Source organism: Echinops telfairi, unplaced genomic scaffold, assembly GCF_000313985.2.
Source record: "Echinops telfairi isolate 266 unplaced genomic scaffold, ASM31398v2 ScPeMD7_9;HRSCAF=40, whole genome shotgun sequence".
In the NCBI taxonomy this organism is placed as follows: Eukaryota; Metazoa; Chordata; class Mammalia; order Afrosoricida; family Tenrecidae; genus Echinops; species Echinops telfairi.
The window spans coordinates 74,150,449-74,166,644 of NW_022103906.1; the positions used below are offsets into that span (position 1 = coordinate 74,150,449).

The 16,196-nt window shown below is 56.5% G+C and overlaps 3 protein-coding genes across 3 annotated transcripts in view; 2 read left to right on the forward strand and 1 right to left on the reverse strand.

Moving 5' to 3' along the window:
* Nucleotides 1–228, reverse strand: part of TLX2 (T cell leukemia homeobox 2) — a 1,428-nt gene extending 1,200 nt beyond the window's left edge. The window contains exon 1 of the mRNA XM_030884569.1: nucleotides 1–228. This exon is cut by the window's left edge and continues 76 nt beyond it. Coding sequence (XP_030740429.1) covers nucleotides 1–228 — 228 coding nt within the window.
* A 5,886-nt stretch (nucleotides 229–6,114) lies between these two features.
* On the forward strand, nucleotides 6,115–8,510 carry PCGF1 (polycomb group ring finger 1). Its single transcript, XM_004696110.3, has 9 exons — nucleotides 6,115–6,212; nucleotides 6,629–6,734; nucleotides 6,907–7,059; nucleotides 7,380–7,451; nucleotides 7,583–7,688; nucleotides 7,872–7,905; nucleotides 8,010–8,096; nucleotides 8,225–8,305; nucleotides 8,406–8,510. The coding sequence occupies exons 1-9, from the start codon at nucleotides 6,120–6,122 to the stop codon at nucleotides 8,451–8,453; spliced, it is 780 nt and encodes a 259-aa protein (XP_004696167.1). The 5' UTR covers nucleotides 6,115–6,119; the 3' UTR covers nucleotides 8,454–8,510.
* Nucleotides 8,511–15,573: 7,063 nt separating this feature from the next.
* LBX2 (ladybird homeobox 2) overlaps nucleotides 15,574–16,196 on the forward strand; it is a 1,647-nt gene continuing 1,024 nt past the window's right edge. Inside the window, exons 1-2 of the mRNA XM_013005070.1 lie at nucleotides 15,574–15,766; nucleotides 15,932–16,017. Coding sequence (XP_012860524.1) covers nucleotides 15,574–15,766; nucleotides 15,932–16,017 — 279 coding nt within the window. The remainder of the gene's footprint in view (nucleotides 15,767–15,931; nucleotides 16,018–16,196) is intronic.

Consider the following 16,196-nt stretch of genomic DNA (forward strand, 5'->3'; position numbering starts at 1 on the left):
GCCTACACCCGAGCTGCTGACCAGCGGGGCCAGCGAACCCGTGGGGCCGTAACCTGCCGCGCTGTGGAAGCTGCCCGAGAACGCTGCATTCTCCCCAGGACCCGCGCCCCCGCGGCCGCAGCTCAGGCTGCCCCCCGGGGGTTCAGGGCCGCTCAAGATCTGATCAATGCCGAAGCTGATTGGCTCGTGGTGCGGGAGGTTGTGCACAACCAGCCCCTCCGACTCCATGGGTCCTGGCCCGAGAGGACCTCAGGGGCCTCACAGTTGGGGAGAAATGGCTCCGGGCGGTTCCGGGACCCTGGTGACAACACGCTTGGGACAGCGGCCTTAGGGATCCGGGGAGCTGGCCTCTGCGGGGCGCCAGGGCCTCTGTGACAGGAGCATCCCTGTGCACAGGGAGTAGCCGCGCCCATGCGCTGCTCCGCTGTCCACGGTCCTCGCCGGGACTCTCATCCCGGGAGAGCTGGGCGAGTCGGGGGGGCCCCCCCGGAGCACCCGCGCTGGCTCTGAGCCGCAGATGGAGGCTGGGGTGCCGGGCTGCTGCCACGGTCCAGGGTGAAGAGGGTTGGCCGGCTCCAGCTGTGGCAGTGACTGACAGATCACCCCGAGTGGGTAGTGCGGGCTGGGGGTAGGGCAGGGGCGGGGCCGGGCCTGTTAAAGGGGAAGAGACGCCGGTTTGCGCTGAACTAGAGGGAGACTGACCTGCGGGCATGGGGGTGGGGGGGAGGTGGCCAGGAGTTAGGAACCCTGAGCCGCGCTGAGTCGACCGGGATGCTGACGGTGCCTACATCCTCGCCGGCCTTCGCCTTGGGACTACCTCGGCTCCATGGGCTCCTCCTCGGCAGGTGCCTCCTCCCTCGGCCCCCACTCTTCGCTGCCCGATGAGTCCTGCCGGCGGACGCCTGGATTCGTTGTGGCCACGGTCTCAATGCCCTGGAAGTTCAAATCTCGTTGTGGCTTCCCAGCTGAGATGGGAGGCAGCTTTTGAACGCAGCCGGGCGAGCTGGAGGCCCGGGAAGAGGACAGATGTGGGAAGGGGCTGGCAAGACAAGTCTGGTGGCCTTAGGTGGGGACAATCACTGTTGGCCAAGGATCCTGCACCTCCCAGCTATTCTTACAGGCCCCCCACGCCCTGTTCCTCCACGCCAGGAATGGGTGTGGTTCTCCGACTTTTTTTTTTTTTTTTTTTTTCGATTTTCTGAAATCGGAGCGAGTGGACCGGTGCGTAATTGAACCCTGGCAAGCTCAGGAGGGTGGGAATTTGGGGTGGGTGTTCTACCTCGGATCGTCAGTACAGCCCTCACCCCGCAGCGGGGCTCTGCCCCTCTAACCCTAGGCTGTCTACGCTCAAATGCCCCCCACCCTAAAAAGGTGAGGAGGCGAAATCGCTACGGGCGACAAGCGAGACCTCACTGAGGCCTTCTGAGGGTCCCAGCCACCTATTTCCCATAGACCCTCCACCCCATCAGACCCCCAGAAATCACGCCCCAAAGGAGCTAAAGTGAAGAGAGTGGAGCGGCTCAGTGACCTTGTGACCTTTGGCGGAGGGCGGGGACCGGGAGCTGGAAGTGGTGAACTCCTAGTCTTCCCTGGGATGGGACCCTCGCCGGGCGGGCCCCTGCGCCTTAGGCCCGCCCCTGCCGCCGCCCGGCCCGGTGCAGGCCGCCATAATCGGGTTACCAGGGCCAGAATTACATTACCTTCTCTGGCCCGGCCTGGCCCCCGGGGGGGCCCTGGCGCCTCGGAGCCGGTGAGACTGGGCGCAGGGAGGGGGGCACCCCTACCACCCCATTGCGGGTGGGCACCAGACGAGCAGTTCCGCTTGCCTCAGGCACATGGTGGTCTGAGCAGCCGGCCCACTGCACCAAAGGCGTAGGTTTCTGCCTTGTGCCAAAAAGCGCCTTCCAAGTTTCCAAGATGGGGCTCCTGAGGCTTGTCTCTTCCCATCGATTTCCCAGGATCCCCTGGAGAAAATTCTGCCCCTTCTTTCTTTCTCCCCAGCAGATGGGCTGGCAGCCTGAGGCCTGGGGCAGGGTGAGGGGGTCTTTTTTCCCTTGGGAACCTGGAGTGATATTTGGGCATCTGGGAAGCAAGACACAGAGAGAGTGTGGACTCTTTCCCTGCCCCAAACCTGCCAGCCTCCCAGGGTTCTCAGAGGAAGACTTTGCTCAGAGGGAAGGGGGTGGGCTCTGAGTGTGGGTGGGGAGGAAGTCGGGATCAGAGTAGCATTAGTAAGAAGACATCCACCCAGCCGTGGCTGCCTGCACCCCACTTCTCCCCACCCTACCCAAAGCCCCCTTCTGCCAATTGGACAGCTGTGTTTCTATCTTGGTGGGGAAAGGCAGTCTGATGACCTCATCCAGCCCTTCAACGAAGCCCAGCCCTTTTCTCAGTAGTAAGGATTGTTGGGCGCATGAGACTGCTGTTCAGGCTTAGCTCTCCAAGAGAGTCTGAGTTTCAGGGTGGATGAGAACAGAAAGCCAGCCTAGAGAAACATCAGAGAGATGCAGACTCTCTGGGGGCAGGCCTGTGGCTTGCTTCAGTCTGCCCATCCTCCTCTCACCCTGGGGAGCACAGGGTACTCTGAGCAGGGGGTGATGCGCACCCTGACTCTGTGATTTAAGGACCTGCCCGGTACCAACCTAAATAAATCCTTTTGAATGAATCAATGAGTCAGTCAATACATGAGAAATCAATATGTCAGTCAATACATGAGAATTGGCTCACTGTACATCCATGGCTCGTACATCCACACAGATGCTCACTCTGGAGCATCGAAGTTCAGGTTGTTCACTCTGAGATGGCATCTGAGAATTAAAATTATCACTAGGGCTGACAATGCTGAAAAGAAGAAACATCAGGGACTACCAGTTTTGTCAGCCCCAATCCCAGGGATTTCTGTTTGACTTAAACACCCAGTTCCTGCTTACTTGCCCCTCCATGGTCTTCAGAAAAAGATGTCTCCTGTTAGTTCACCATGTTGGAGATAGAAGCTCTGGGGTGAGTGCACACACTGCACCCCGAGGTACCACACCCCACCCCACTGTTTAGATCTGTCTTCCCATATCCCACGTGCATGAAGCCCCCACTCTTAACTATGAGCCTGCAGCGCCACTGAAAGGCCATGCTCCAGATATGCCCTTTCACTCCATTTCCTTCCTGCCCTTGCTACAGTCCCCACTCTTACTTCACAGTTTCTCTCTTCAGCTTAGCCCCCCCACTCCCAATTGTCTCCGGTTTCCATCCTCCAGGCAAAATAGGGACCTGGCTCTTCTAGAGAAACTGTGTTTCTTCTCTGCTCTCCACACCCACTGCCTTCATTTCATTGTGTATTTGATTGTTTTACCCACACTGTTGGTCCTTCAGCAGAGAACTCCAGTGCCCAATGTCAATTCTCTGACAAAGTTTATTGGTTGACTGTTTCTTGAACTGCCCCTTTTGACTTGTCTCAAAATGCACTACCATTGAGCTGATTCTGACTCAGAGTGATCCTGTAAGATGGTAGGGCTGCCTCTTTGGGTTTCTGATCCTGTTGATCTTTACAGGAGTAGAAAGCCTCATATTTTTCCCTTGGAGCCTCTGGTAGTTCTGAACTGCCAACCTTGAGGTTAACAGTCAAAAGTGTAACCTGCTAAGTCACCAGGGCTCCTTTGATTTCTGTAGTATCTTATTCGTGGTCTTTGGACTCATAGTCACTGTTACCTGTCCTCTACTGGCCTTACTTCTTCCACTGTGTGAGTATTCTTCAGAGCGTAGATTTCCCCCATCCTCTCTCTTTCTCTGCATCTGCTCAGGTTTTACCCATTCCAATCATTTCAATTCCCACCCCCCTCTGGCCACCGCTGAGACCTCCAACCCTGGTTCTGACACTTCTTGTATTCCAGCCCTGGTGGAAAGGTCTACCTCCACCTGTCTTTCCTACTGCCACCCTGAGTCCAACCATTTAGAGGCCACCCCCCACCCCCAAGTGCTTCATTCATCCTCTCACCCAGGACTCAAAACCAATTCTCTACTTCCTCCTGCTGCACTTTCCTCTGAAATATCCAGACAACAGCCCCCTCCCCTTTCCATTTCCACCAACAAAACCCTAATCTGGGCCTTTATCACCACCACCAAGACATCTTCATTTGCTTGCCCTTGAAGCTCAGGCTGAATGACTGCTATGCGTGTGGGACTGGTAGTCACTAAGGAGAAAAAAGGGAAAAAATCCCCGCCATTGCTGCACTTACATTCTAGTGAGGGAGACAGGGTTTTTGTATTTTCTTAAGAAGAAAAATAAGAAATAGGTAGTGTATACTCATATAACAATAATAAATTCAAAGGAGGAAAATAAAACAAGGAAGGAAAATACGAAGCCAAGTGGTGAAGAGCAGTGATTTGGGTAAAGTGACTGGGAAAGGCCCCATGAAGGTAACATGAGTCCAGACTTGAAGGAAGCAATAGAAGGGACAGGCCGTTTGGGTACCTGGGCAAGAAACGATTCATGGAGGGACACAGTGGGGATGGGAGTGTATCCTGGTGTCTTTGGGATAAACGGTGAGGCTGTTTATCCCATGGGAGAAACCATGCAGGGCCCTGAAGACCATTATAAGGACTTTGGCTTTTATCTTGATGGAAAAAGCATGCTTTAGGAGGGCTTTATCAACTTCTAACAGCTTTCCCAGGGTACAGTTGACAGAAGACAAGTGCACATATTTTCAGTGTCCAGTTGGACACATTTTGACAAGCGGACATGAAGCCACCATGAAAATAATGAGCACATGTACCACTTCAAAGCTCCCTTCCTGCCCAGTGCATATGCTTTAACAGGGACAGCAGAGCAGAGGCGGCAGGCCCCGCCCGCGCACCCGCCTTCCCAGTGGAGCTGAAGGTGACATGGACCAGGCAACGGCTGTTCGGCTGTTCGGTAAGGGATCACGGATGGTGTACGGCTTTGCCCTTTCACACCAACTCACTCTGATATTAACTGACCCAAAGCCCCCCTTCACAAGGAAAATCTCTCTTCAGAAAAGCGGCCGGCTCCCTACTGCTCTGGGGTTAAAAGTCGCAGTTCATGAGTGAGCCGTACCCCACCCACACCCCCACACCCCCTACCCACATAAAGTCCCACTCCAGAAAGTCTTTTCTCCCGTTTTTGTTTGTTTGCGGGTTAAAGGTGTCCATCGGGGCCTCTTCCTTCTCTAATTTCCATGGCACTTGGTATTAATACCGCCCAGTATTAAAACCTTGCTGTACAGTCCACTGTAAGCCCCAGAGGGCAGGGACCGCCCGGTGTGGTGTACAAGCCCTGGGTCGTCCTTCCCAGCGCGCGGGGCCGGGGCCTAGGCTGCTGCTGCAGGCAGGCTGCCTGGGCTTGGGGCACTGTCCTCGCCCTTCTCCCCCCTCCTCAGGCATCTGCTCTGCATTAGTCTGTCCCAGGCCTCCGCAGGCGCCGATGATTAAATCATCATCATTAACCAGGGCCTGCTCCCCCACATACCCCCGGCAGCAGGGGGAGATCGTGGGGAGTGGGGGCTAGGATCGCTACCAAGTCCCAGGGGTCCTCCCTCCGCCCCTCAGCCAGGCACCCTCTCCGAGACTCCGCGAAGCCGGGACAAACTCCTGCCGTGGAGCACGGAGAAGGTCTGCCATCGGGTTGAATGAAGCTCCGCAATGCGGGCTCATCAGGCGACAAGGTGACAGCGCCCTGGAGGGGCTTCGTCTCTGAGGTCATCGTCTCAGGAGACTGGAGGGGCTTCTTCTCTGGGGTCATCGTTACAGGAGACCAAAGCCAGGGTGGTGGCGGGTGGTGGCGGGCGGAGCCAGTCGGGCCTTTTGGAAGGGGGCAGTCTTTTGCTGGCTTCAAAAGTTAGTCCCGAGGTCGGGGAGAGTCTATTACGAAGATTCTCAGAGGAGATGCAAGCGATAGGACCATCCCGCACCCCTCCCGCACTCTTTAACGACTGATTGAAGAGGGGGAGGGGCCAGTAGGGCGCAGGTGAGCACACGGGTAGAAAGGGGCGTGGGCGGGGCCTTACAGAGGGTTAGCGAATCGCCAAAGACCTAGGCCCTCGTTGCTGGGAGACAAGTCCCGCCCTGTACACGGCACCGGAAGTGGCAGGCCTGGATCAGCTTTTAAGATGGCGTCTCCTCAGGGGGGCCAGATTGCGATCGCGATGAGGCTTCGGAACCAGCTCCAGTCAGTGTACAAGATGGACCCGCTACGGAACGAGGTGCAGAGGCGGCAGGGTTATTGCTGTGATCGGCTAGCCGTGCGAGGTGGGGCCGGCTAGAGGACGGGTGGTGGCTGGCCGGGCGCCCAGTGCGCCTGCGCAGAGCCGGAGTCTCCCCGACAACGCGCCTGCGCGATTCCAGACGAGTTGCCAAACTCCGGGCTAGGACGCTTGCGCATTGTGCCGCCCCCGTCGTGTAGTTTCCCCTGGGAAAGGAGGGTCGGGCGAGTCCACGTGAAGGGAGCCCCCACTGTGCTCTGAGCCCCCTGCTGGGCGGAGGGAGCGTGTCCGTCCCAGGTCGCTATACCCTCCGGATGGGGCCGGGAGCTGGCCTTGGTCGAGGGATCTGATCCAAGAGGCTCCTCCCAAGTAGGGAAGCCGGGGCTGGGGCTGGTTGACAGAAGGTGTGTCCGCAGGAGGAGGTCCGAGTGAAGATCAAAGACCTGAATGAACACATCGTCTGCTGCCTGTGTGCCGGCTACTTCGTGGACGCGACCACCATCACGGAGTGTCTTCATACTTGTGAGTGCCTCGGTTCCGACTCCAGGCCCCAGATCCCACCACGCTGACCGCCAGCCACTGTACTGCCCACCCAGGGCTCGACTTTCTTTCCTACTGTCCCATCTGTCCCCCTGCCCGGCCCGTGAGCCCCAACTCCCAGAGTGCCCGAGCGCCTGCCTTTCCCTCCCTGCAGTCTGCAAGAGCTGTATCGTCAAATACCTGCAGACCAGCAAGTACTGCCCCATGTGCAACATCAAGATCCACGAGACCCAGCCGCTGCTCAACCTCAAACTGGACCGGGTTATGCAGGACATCGTGTACAAGCTAGTGCCTGGCCTGCAGGACAGTGAGTGGATTTGAGGGGGTGGGGAGGGAAATTGGACACATTCTCTGGCTGACAGCTGGAGGTGACAAAGGCTTTGGTGGGAATCGGGAAGATGAAAGGGATTGCTAGCCAGAAGGATGCCGAGTCGGGAAGGACTAAGGACAAGTCTGTGGAAGACGGGAACCTTTCAAAGAAGATTTCACTGGGTGTTGATGAGGTCGGATTCTTAGAGAAAGCACAAGCACCCTGGGAAAGGCGGGAAAATAAGGCAGCCCCATCCAGCTCCGGCGGTTCTTGTAGGTCTCATGGTAGCTTACTTTCCACGTTTCATCCCCTTCCAGGTGAAGAGAAACGGATTCGGGAATTCTACCAGTCCCGAGGCCTGGACCGGGTCACCCAGCCCAGTGGAGAAGGTATGTCCTTGGCTCAGGTTGGAGGACCATGAGAGCAAGCCCCCAGGGCATTCCTCCTGCCCAGTTTTGCTCTTGGCGGAGCGAGGCTTAGGGGACCCATGGCAGCCTCCTCCCTACCATGTCTTCCTCAGAGCCAGCCCTGAGCAACCTGGGCCTCCCCTTCAGCAGCTTTGACCACTCCAAAGCCCATTACTATCGATACGATGAGCAGCTGAGCCTGTGCCTGGAGCGGCTGAGGTGAGGGGCAGGGTCCGGGTGGGGTGCCAGAGGTGACAGTGCCCACGAAGACCCAGAGCCATGGAGGGATGGGGGAAGAGGTCTAGCCTTGAGGACGCATCTGGTCCCTTGAGGAGAGTACATCATGGCTAGGGTGGGGGAGAAGGGCTCCCTAACTTGTGTCTGTTCTCTCCCTCCCCCCAGTTCTGGCAAAGACAAGAATAAAAGTGTCCTACAGGTGAGAGGGGTTGAGGGGAAGGCCTCTCTAAGGAGACTGACCTCCCGGGGCCTCTTCCCTCACACACCTGACCTTGTCGTCTTCCCTCCCTTCCCCAATCCCAGAACAAATACGTCAGGTGTTCCGTCAGAGCTGAAGTTCGCCATCTCCGGAGGGTCCTGTGTCATCGCTTAATGCTAAATCCCCAGAACGTGAGTTAAACCTGCGGTCTTGTTTTGTTTTTGGTTTTTTGAAGTAAGGTGCTTTAAGGAGGGAGCAACAGAGTTGTCTGGAGCCCAAGAAGGAAGTTCCTAAATCTGTGTGGGCCCCCCCCCCCCAGGTCCAGCTCCTTTTTGACAATGAAGTTCTCCCCGACCACATGACCATGAAGCAGATCTGGCTCTCCCGCTGGTTTGGCAAAGTGAGCCAGGGCCAGGGCAGGAGGGCAGGGGCGGGAGAGGGGGCCTGTGAGAAGGCAGCTCCCACTGACCGCTTGTTTCTTCCCCTTGTTCTCTCTCTAGCCATCCCCTTTGCTCTTACAATACAGTGTGAAAGAGAAGAGGAGGTAGGGGCCAAGCCCCTGCCCAGCCCCCTCCCACCCCTCCCAGATATTTATGTCAAATTAACTGTGGCTTTATTTTTTGAAATAAAAACAAAGAAAAAAGGGATCTTCCTTCCTTACTGTCCCATCACACATTTCAGCAGTCTGCTGCCCCCACACTGTGCTGAGCTCCATTGTGGAAGGGGGACCCTGGCTTTTTGCCCACCACCCCTCAAATACTGCCCAAGGAGCGGTCGTTACACACGTGAAACTCAGAAGGTGAGCTCAGTGGAGCCAGGCGACCCACGCTAGCTCTTTAATGAAGGGGAGGCTTTCTGGAGGGGGAAGTCTCCCTGTCCTGGTGCGCTGGGGCATTTGGTGCAAGGCCTCAGCGGAGGTGTCTTAAACCAAGGCGGTGGGGGGAGGGGCGAGGGGGTGACAATGGCCACTGCAGGAATGAGGAAAGAGTGAGGTTCTAAAGAAAGTATGCAATGGATCTGTGACTTGGCGCTGTCTGACTTAGATTGCCCCTGGAGGGTTTCCAAGGCTGTAAGTCTTCACAGGAACCGAAAGCCTCCTTTTTCTCTCATGGAATGGCTGGTGGGCTTGAACTGCCGATGTTGGAGTTGGGAGTCCAAGGTTTACACTCCACTCCACAGCAGCACCAGAGCTCCTTTGAAGTGCCTGAAGAACTCTTAACAATGGGGAGTAGAACTCCCAAGAGTTAGAGGCTGGGCCATTCATCTAGGATTCAGCCAGTCCTTCCAAGGGGCTAGACAAGCCAGGGCCAAGAGAGGGTCTGTAAGTGGGAATACATATCCAGAGGAGAACAAAGGGCAGCTCCAAGAAATGAGAGCTCCCCTGACTAATTCAGCAAGCGTTTCTTTTTCCTTTACAAAAGTTTTTGTAGTGACTCAGCTGAGGGTCACATTTCAGATCATTAACCCTGCCTTCAACAAGCCATTTAGAAATCTCCAAGCGCTTCTTGTCTGTGACCTGGGCCCTGCGCAAGCAAGAGCGACCCGGGTTGAATGGAAGCCTATGCGTTTGTTGGAAAGGCCCCTCAGCGGGGCAGCCAGAAACTCACCCAACTGGGACTAGACAGGGGATTTCTAAAAGGCGGACTTCCCTGCTGGCCTGATTGAGACCAGCCAGCTGGTGCTGGCAGCATAAACCCCGCAGAACCTGAATGTAGAAGCCTACATCTCAAACGAGTGGAAGCTGAACTCCACAACACAAAAACTAGGGGCTTATTTGGGGATGGAACCTGCGTGGCAGAGGGTGCCAGCCCGGAAGGAAGGCGAAGGTGGCCTGAAAAGATGTGAGCGAGCGAGCTCCGGCTTTTCGCCTAAGCTTCCCGGGGAAAACTACCGTCTCTGTGCAACCAACCAACCACTGCACCGGGGAAGGTCGCGGACGCAGCGGGCCCAGGGACGACAAACCGGGTGTGCGCGGGGGTGGGGGTGGGGGTGGCCAGCGGCGCAGACCCGGCTGCGGTTCCTTCCGGACCCCGGCAGCAAGATTCCCAACTGCCTAGACTTTCCGGCCTCCTGCTGAGGCCCTGGCGCCTGGGCTCCATCTTCCGCTGTCCTTGAAGGCCCGAGTGTCACCTCCTCTGGCCAGATTCCGCCACTGCCGTCTGCCCTCCGTTGGGTCTGCGCCTTTGCCAGCACGTATCACGAGGTCTTGGATTATTTATACTTCTCACAGCTTCAAATGGGGGCTCCGCCCGGACAGGCACTGGCACCAGACTGCTCTCAAGCAGTTGCTGAGCAAAATACGGTTTCTTTCTTTTTAAATAAATTATTTTATTGGGGGCTCGTACAACTCTTAGCACAATCCATCCATCCATCGTGTCAAGCACATTTGTACATTTGGTGCAATCATCCTCAAAACATTGGCTTTCTACTTGAGCCCTTGGTGTCAGCTCCTCATTTTTCCCCTCCCTGCCCCCGCATACGGTTTCTAAGACGTAACCCTAGGATAGGGTGGGGCTGCGGAGGGATGGCGGTGAGGGAGAGGGTGCCGGCGGCAGAGGCTCCCAGGACCTTTCAGAGACCTGGCAGCTGTGGCAGTTGGAGATCACCTCTTGAGCGCGGTGGCCCTGGGGCGGGTGTGGTGCAGCTAGGTGCCCCAGCAAACCTCTCAGAGGGAAGCCTTTGGTGAGGCGCGGTTTTAGAGCAAAGTGCAGAGCGAGGGCGGTGCTGCCTGGCCTCCCCTCCCCTCCCCAGCCTCTTTTCCCTCGTGTCCCGCGGTGTGGATGCAGACCAGCTGCGGGCTCTGGCTTGTGGGTCTTTTTCCGCTTCTTGGGCCTGCCCTGTCCCCTATGACCCCTTAGATCTCGCCGTGCACCAGCGGCGGGAGAATTCTCCCACGGTTCTCTCGGTTTTACTGCTACAATGCTGCCCTGGGCCCCTTCTTGGTGGAGTTGTTTTCAGGAGGGTTATCCCGGACTCCTCCAGCCAACCTCCCCCAGCCCTGTCATCGGCTGCCAGACCACACCTGGGAGGGGGGGAAGGGAAGGGGGCGCGGGGGTTTGCCCCTGCCTTATGCACGTTTCTTCTCCGGACCAGGGCCTGAGGGGGAGGGGGCACTTGTGAGAAATGAACGCTGAGTCTCAAGGGTGCGGGTGGGGTGACAGTGTGTCATTCAGCCAGTCCCCTTCCCAGCCGGCACACTGGGGCCACTGGCAGGCGGCACTGGGTCCTTTTTCCAGCGAGGGTAGGGCCAAAAAGCACTCAGAAAACTGCGGCTCTAGAATGACGCAAGGAAAACATACAAACCTGAATTATTCCCTCCACACTAACATTTAGTTTTAAAAAACAAACAAACACGCTTGTGAGATGTGGGATGAGAAAACCCCTTCCCTTCTCTCTCCAGGTAACAGATTTCCACAAAGAAGGGGAGCAGGCAAGCTCATCTCTCAGACACCCCCATCTGCCGCCCCTCGGGGCTGATTCCTAAATCCTAAACCTCCCCAACCCCGAATACGCATTGGCAAAATTCAGAGGAAAAAGAGCTGGTGTGGGAAGGTCCCTGATTTGAGCAAGATGTTGTCCCTGGGAAGGGTAGCATGTAGATGGGGCCACCCTCCTGCCCAACAAGGGTCCCTGCTGGAGCAGTGTGCGTTGGGCAAGGCCAGGAGTGAAAGGTGGGGGTGGGGGAAGAGTAGAACTAGGGGACCCCGGGAGGAGAGGATGCTGGGCTCTGAGGAAACGGGAGAGGCTGAGAAAGTTTCCTTAAATGAGAATGAAGGCATCGTCCAGCTGAAGGAAAGCCAGGGTGTGAAGCTCTCTGAGAGTCAGGGCACAGTGGCTGTTAGGGACCATCGGTCAATGCGTGCTCGCTACCTCCTAGGACCCTACCCAAACCCCACCAGGTCCTGCACCATCCTCACTAATGACTGCTGTCCCTGTGTCAGTCCCTCTTGTGGGGGTCTTCCTCTCTTTGCCCCTCTGCTTTACCAAGCAGGATGTCCTTTCCCAGGGAGGGAGCAGAGGGACCTGAAGAGAGAGAGAGTGAGAGAGAGTGTGTATGTGTGTGTGTATCCAAGGATTCTGGCAATTTTGAAAAGCTGCCTGATAAACCTGCTTGACTTGGGGGGAGGTGGGCATAGTAAAGGCTAGGGTCCCATGCCTTGAGGGGAGGGCCATGGGATAGCATGTGCAGGGAGGCAGAGAGCACAGCCCAGTAGGAGGTGCATCCCAGCTGCTCCCTTCCCCCAGTGGAGGGACAGTCAACACTGTCACGATGGGGTGAGAGGGGGTCCAGGAGACAGCTGAGTACCCCCCAAACCCAGATCCAAGGTTTAATCTCCTAATCTCCCTCATTAATCACTCACTCTCCTGCTAGTCCCCCTCTGAGGCTCTGATTTCTCCCCAGCTCGAGTTCCAAAGGCTACGCTGGGGAGACCACCTCCTACAGCTCGCCCCGCCCGCCACTGTCTGGACTAGGCAGGGCTCAGGGAGAAGACCCCATGGGGCCTCTGCTGTCAGTGGCCTCTTCCCTTTGCTGGTTTCCCATTTCTTCCTCTCTGGCAACGCATGTCTGGGGGGTGGCTCAATCCCTGTACCTGGATGGGGCTGAAGGGAGTCACCTAGGCAGTGGAGATGGGAGGGGGGCAGACGCTCTCCACGTTGGAGTAATGGAGAGCAGGGGGCGGGCAGGGCATAAACGCTGCACAGAGGATAGGTGAGTGAAGGTCACAATGCCTCCTCGGTGACAGGCCCAAGACACGGCTGGGCAGTTTCAGCGGCCTCCTGGGACTCACTTTAACTGCAGCTTATGTGAAACTATTAAAATGGTTCGGACTTGGAGGGCGGATCTCACCATGTCCTCCTACAGCCCCCGCCCTCCCTGCCATTAATAACCAATTAACAAGGGCCCTAGGCATCTCAGCTTTCTGCTGTGGCCTAGCTCTGCGCCCTGACCCAGCAGTGGCCCCCCAGAGCTATGTGTGTCTTCCACTGTGTGTTGGGGGTGGGGTTGGCACTGGAGGGAGCCCTTACTAAGAACACCTGGGGTTTCTCAGTGTTTGGGGGAGTTCGGTGTTTGGGGGAGGATGGCCAGCCAGGTCGGTGCTCCTGGCTGCTTGAGTGGCAGAGTCCAGCCGGCACTACGTCCTGATCAGAGTTTTTCTCACCTGGCTCTGGCCAGACCCCTGGGTCTCCCACGTCCTATTTGGGATTGCACACATACACCATTCCCTGCCCCCCAACCCCCCCGATGAGGTGGACAGAGGAGCCCTGCACACAAACAAAGGGAGGGGCCGTGTCATGAGGTGGGCGTGGCTAGGATCCCCCAGGTTCTTGCCTCTATTTGCAAAACCTCCAGAAAGCCACTAGGAAGTGAGATGTGAACCCAGACCTAGCCTGAGGGGGTGTCTACTGCGGGAGTAGTTGGTGGCGCTGTCAGCTAAAAGTGATGCTTTCTTCTGATGGGGAAGGACTGTGGGTGGCTCGCCTGTGGTTCAGGACCAGGACCAGGACCAGGACCAAGATAGGAAGCAGGTAAAAGGGGAATGAATATCCCAGGCCCACATTTGCCCCTGGCTTGGCAAATCTGCATCCAGAGGGCCCGGGTACTGTGTGCCTTGGGTCTGATTGGGTTCACCAAATCTGCTCCATCTGCTCCCCAGTTTCTGAGCCTCCTGGAACTGGGGACCCTAACTGTTCTTGCTGTGGTTAGGGGCCATCAAGCATCAAGACGGTTTTGACAACAGACCCATAGCAACCCACAGACAACAGAGTGAAACACTGGTCAGGCTCTCGCCATCCACACAACAGTTTCAGCCCGAGGTTGCAGCCACTGTGTCAATCCACCTCCCTGACAAGCAAGCTTCCTCTTTTTCACGGATGGATCCTCTGCGCTACCAAGCATGCTGTCCTTCTTCTGGGCCTGATCTCTCCTGCTACACATCCAGCGTGTGTGAGCGATAATGAGTGCCAGTTGCACGTCAAAGGAGCGTTCGGGCTAAACTTTTTTTTCATTCTTTTCCTTTTCTTTTTTTAAACATTTTATTAGGGGCTCATACAACTATTATCACAATCCATACACACATCAATTGTGTAAAGCGCATTTGTACATCATTCTCAAAACATTTTCTCTCCACTTAAACCCCCGACATTAGGTCCTCATTTTTCCCCTCTCTCTCCGCTCCCCCCTCCCTCATGAGCCCTTGAGTTTATAAATTGGTATTTTGTCATATCTTGCCCTGTCCGATGTCTCCCTTCACCCACTTTTCAGTTGTCTGTCCCCCAGGGAGGAGGTCACATACGGTTCCTTGTAATCGGTTCCCTCTTTCCTACCCACTCTCCCTTTACCCTCCCTGTTTCGCCACTCACACCACTGGTCCTATAGGGCTCATCCGCCCTGGATTCCCTGGATTTTCAGTTCCTATCTGTACCAGTGTACATCCTCTGGTCTAGCCAGACTTGCAAGGTTGAATTCGAGTCATGGTAGTGGGAACAGGGAGGAAACATTTAGGAATTAGAGGAAAGTTGTATTTCTCATCATTGTTACATAGCACCCTGACTGGCTCATCTCCTCCCCGAGACCCCTCTGCAAGGGGAGGCTAAACTTTTTTGAAGACATGCTTTCACTTTTCTTCGCCAGTGCCACCTTTCAAACGCATCAAGTATTCCACCTTCCTCATTCCTGGTCCAAAGTTCCCAAGGACTTGACTACAGAAGTTTATTAAAGAGACAGAGAGACTGAGCAACTGAGCTAGGACGCAGGAAGACCTACCCACAGGGAGGCTGGTTCCTCCCTCCAGTAAGTAGCACCAACTCCTGATGTGGCCACCTCCTGTCCCTGGAGGCACAGGTCTCCTGCCTTTTCCAAGTACTGTATTCTGAATTCTTACAGCCTCTGAGACATGGGGAAGCAGACAGTTTCCGTCTGTCCAACCTGGGTGCTAGACGGGATCCACTCACCTGTGCTTGCTTTCCCATCTCATTCATCCTCAAGCTCTGGTGGAACTGCACAGTGGCCCTCCTAAGTCTACATCCCCCCCCCCCCACACACACACATAGGGACCCGAGTGTGGTATTAATCACCCCCAGTCAAATAGACACTCTTTAAGAGAGTTCAGCGAGTTGGGACAAGAACAGGGGGTATGATCAGGAGACAGAGACCTCAGACAGGATGGTGCAGCAGGCCCCTGCTCCCGAAAGGCTAGAATCCTAGCACATCCTTCGAACTTTGCTCATCCTCAACCCGTGGAGCCCTGGAACACAATTTTATAACCGAGTTTATGGGCCAGAACGACGACTCCGCAGGGAGCTGGCGGTAAGGTACGCAGTCTTCCGGCAGCTGGGGAAGGCAGACTGCGTGCAGATGGGGAGCTCCCATTGAAATTCGGAACAGCTCGCAACCCTAGTCTGTGGCTCAGTTCAGCTAGTTTCTCCTTTGGCAATTCCCACTCTGTAGAAATAGGCTGCCTGGGGAGATATCTACTGAGTCCCAGCCCACCGTGGCTCCGAGTGGGGGTGGAGGGCGCAGGAGGAGGGGCACACCGGGGCTTAGGCCTATTGTGGAGGGCGGGTCCGAGGCTGGGGGCCCAGATAGGGAGCCACACACTGGGGCGCAAGCGGCTGCAGAGCCGAGCACAGAAGGCCGCAGGACCACCGCAGCCCGACTGTCCCGCCATGAGCTCAGGAACACCCCGGACATCTTTCAGTATCGCAGACATTTTAGGCCAGAGCATGGTCCCCAGAACACCCTTGGCGCCGCAGCTGCCGGAGTCGGTCCCTGGTCCCACATCACCGCTGTGCGCGCTGGAGCAGCTGACAAGTAACACTTTCTGCGGACTCGACGGGCGCGCCCCACAGCCCTCCGAAGGTACAGCGCGGGCAAGGTCAAGAACTCCGCCTGGGTTCTCCGCCCCAAGCCCCCCATCCTCTCTCCTCCTGGTTCGCAGGCTCGATCTTTGTCCATTCTGGTCTTGCTACGCCAATCCGCCTCCTGCACAGTCCAGATGCCGGGACTTGCCTCCTGGGGCTCCAGCTCCTGATGGCTCTGCACCCATATCCAGGCACTGTGACCGGCCGCTTGGAGTGGCCACTGGAGCCGCAGCGCGGAACGGCCTGCTCGTAGGGGGTAGTTCGCAGTAGGCGGGGCGGTAGCGAAGAGAAAGGCCCGCGAGGAAGACAAAAGGCTTGGGGGTCCAGTGTCCCAGGCGGGGGTCTAGTGTCCCAGGGCTTGTGCAGGCGTAGAAAGTACTAGGAGGTGAGCTTCCAGTCTCTCCTGGAGGCCAGGCTTGGCTCCACGC

Coding starts and splice junctions, on each gene's coding strand:
- PCGF1 (XM_004696110.3), top strand. CDS start 6,120: ATGGCGTCTCCTCAGGGGGGCCAGATTGCGATCGCGATGAGGCTTCGG. Junction 7,452..7,582: donor CACCCAGCCCAGTGGAGAAG/GTATGTCCTTGG, acceptor TGTCTTCCTCAG/AGCCAGCCCTGAGCAACCTG. Junction 7,689..7,871: donor CTGTGCCTGGAGCGGCTGAG/GTGAGGGGCAGG, acceptor CCCTCCCCCCAG/TTCTGGCAAAGACAAGAATA.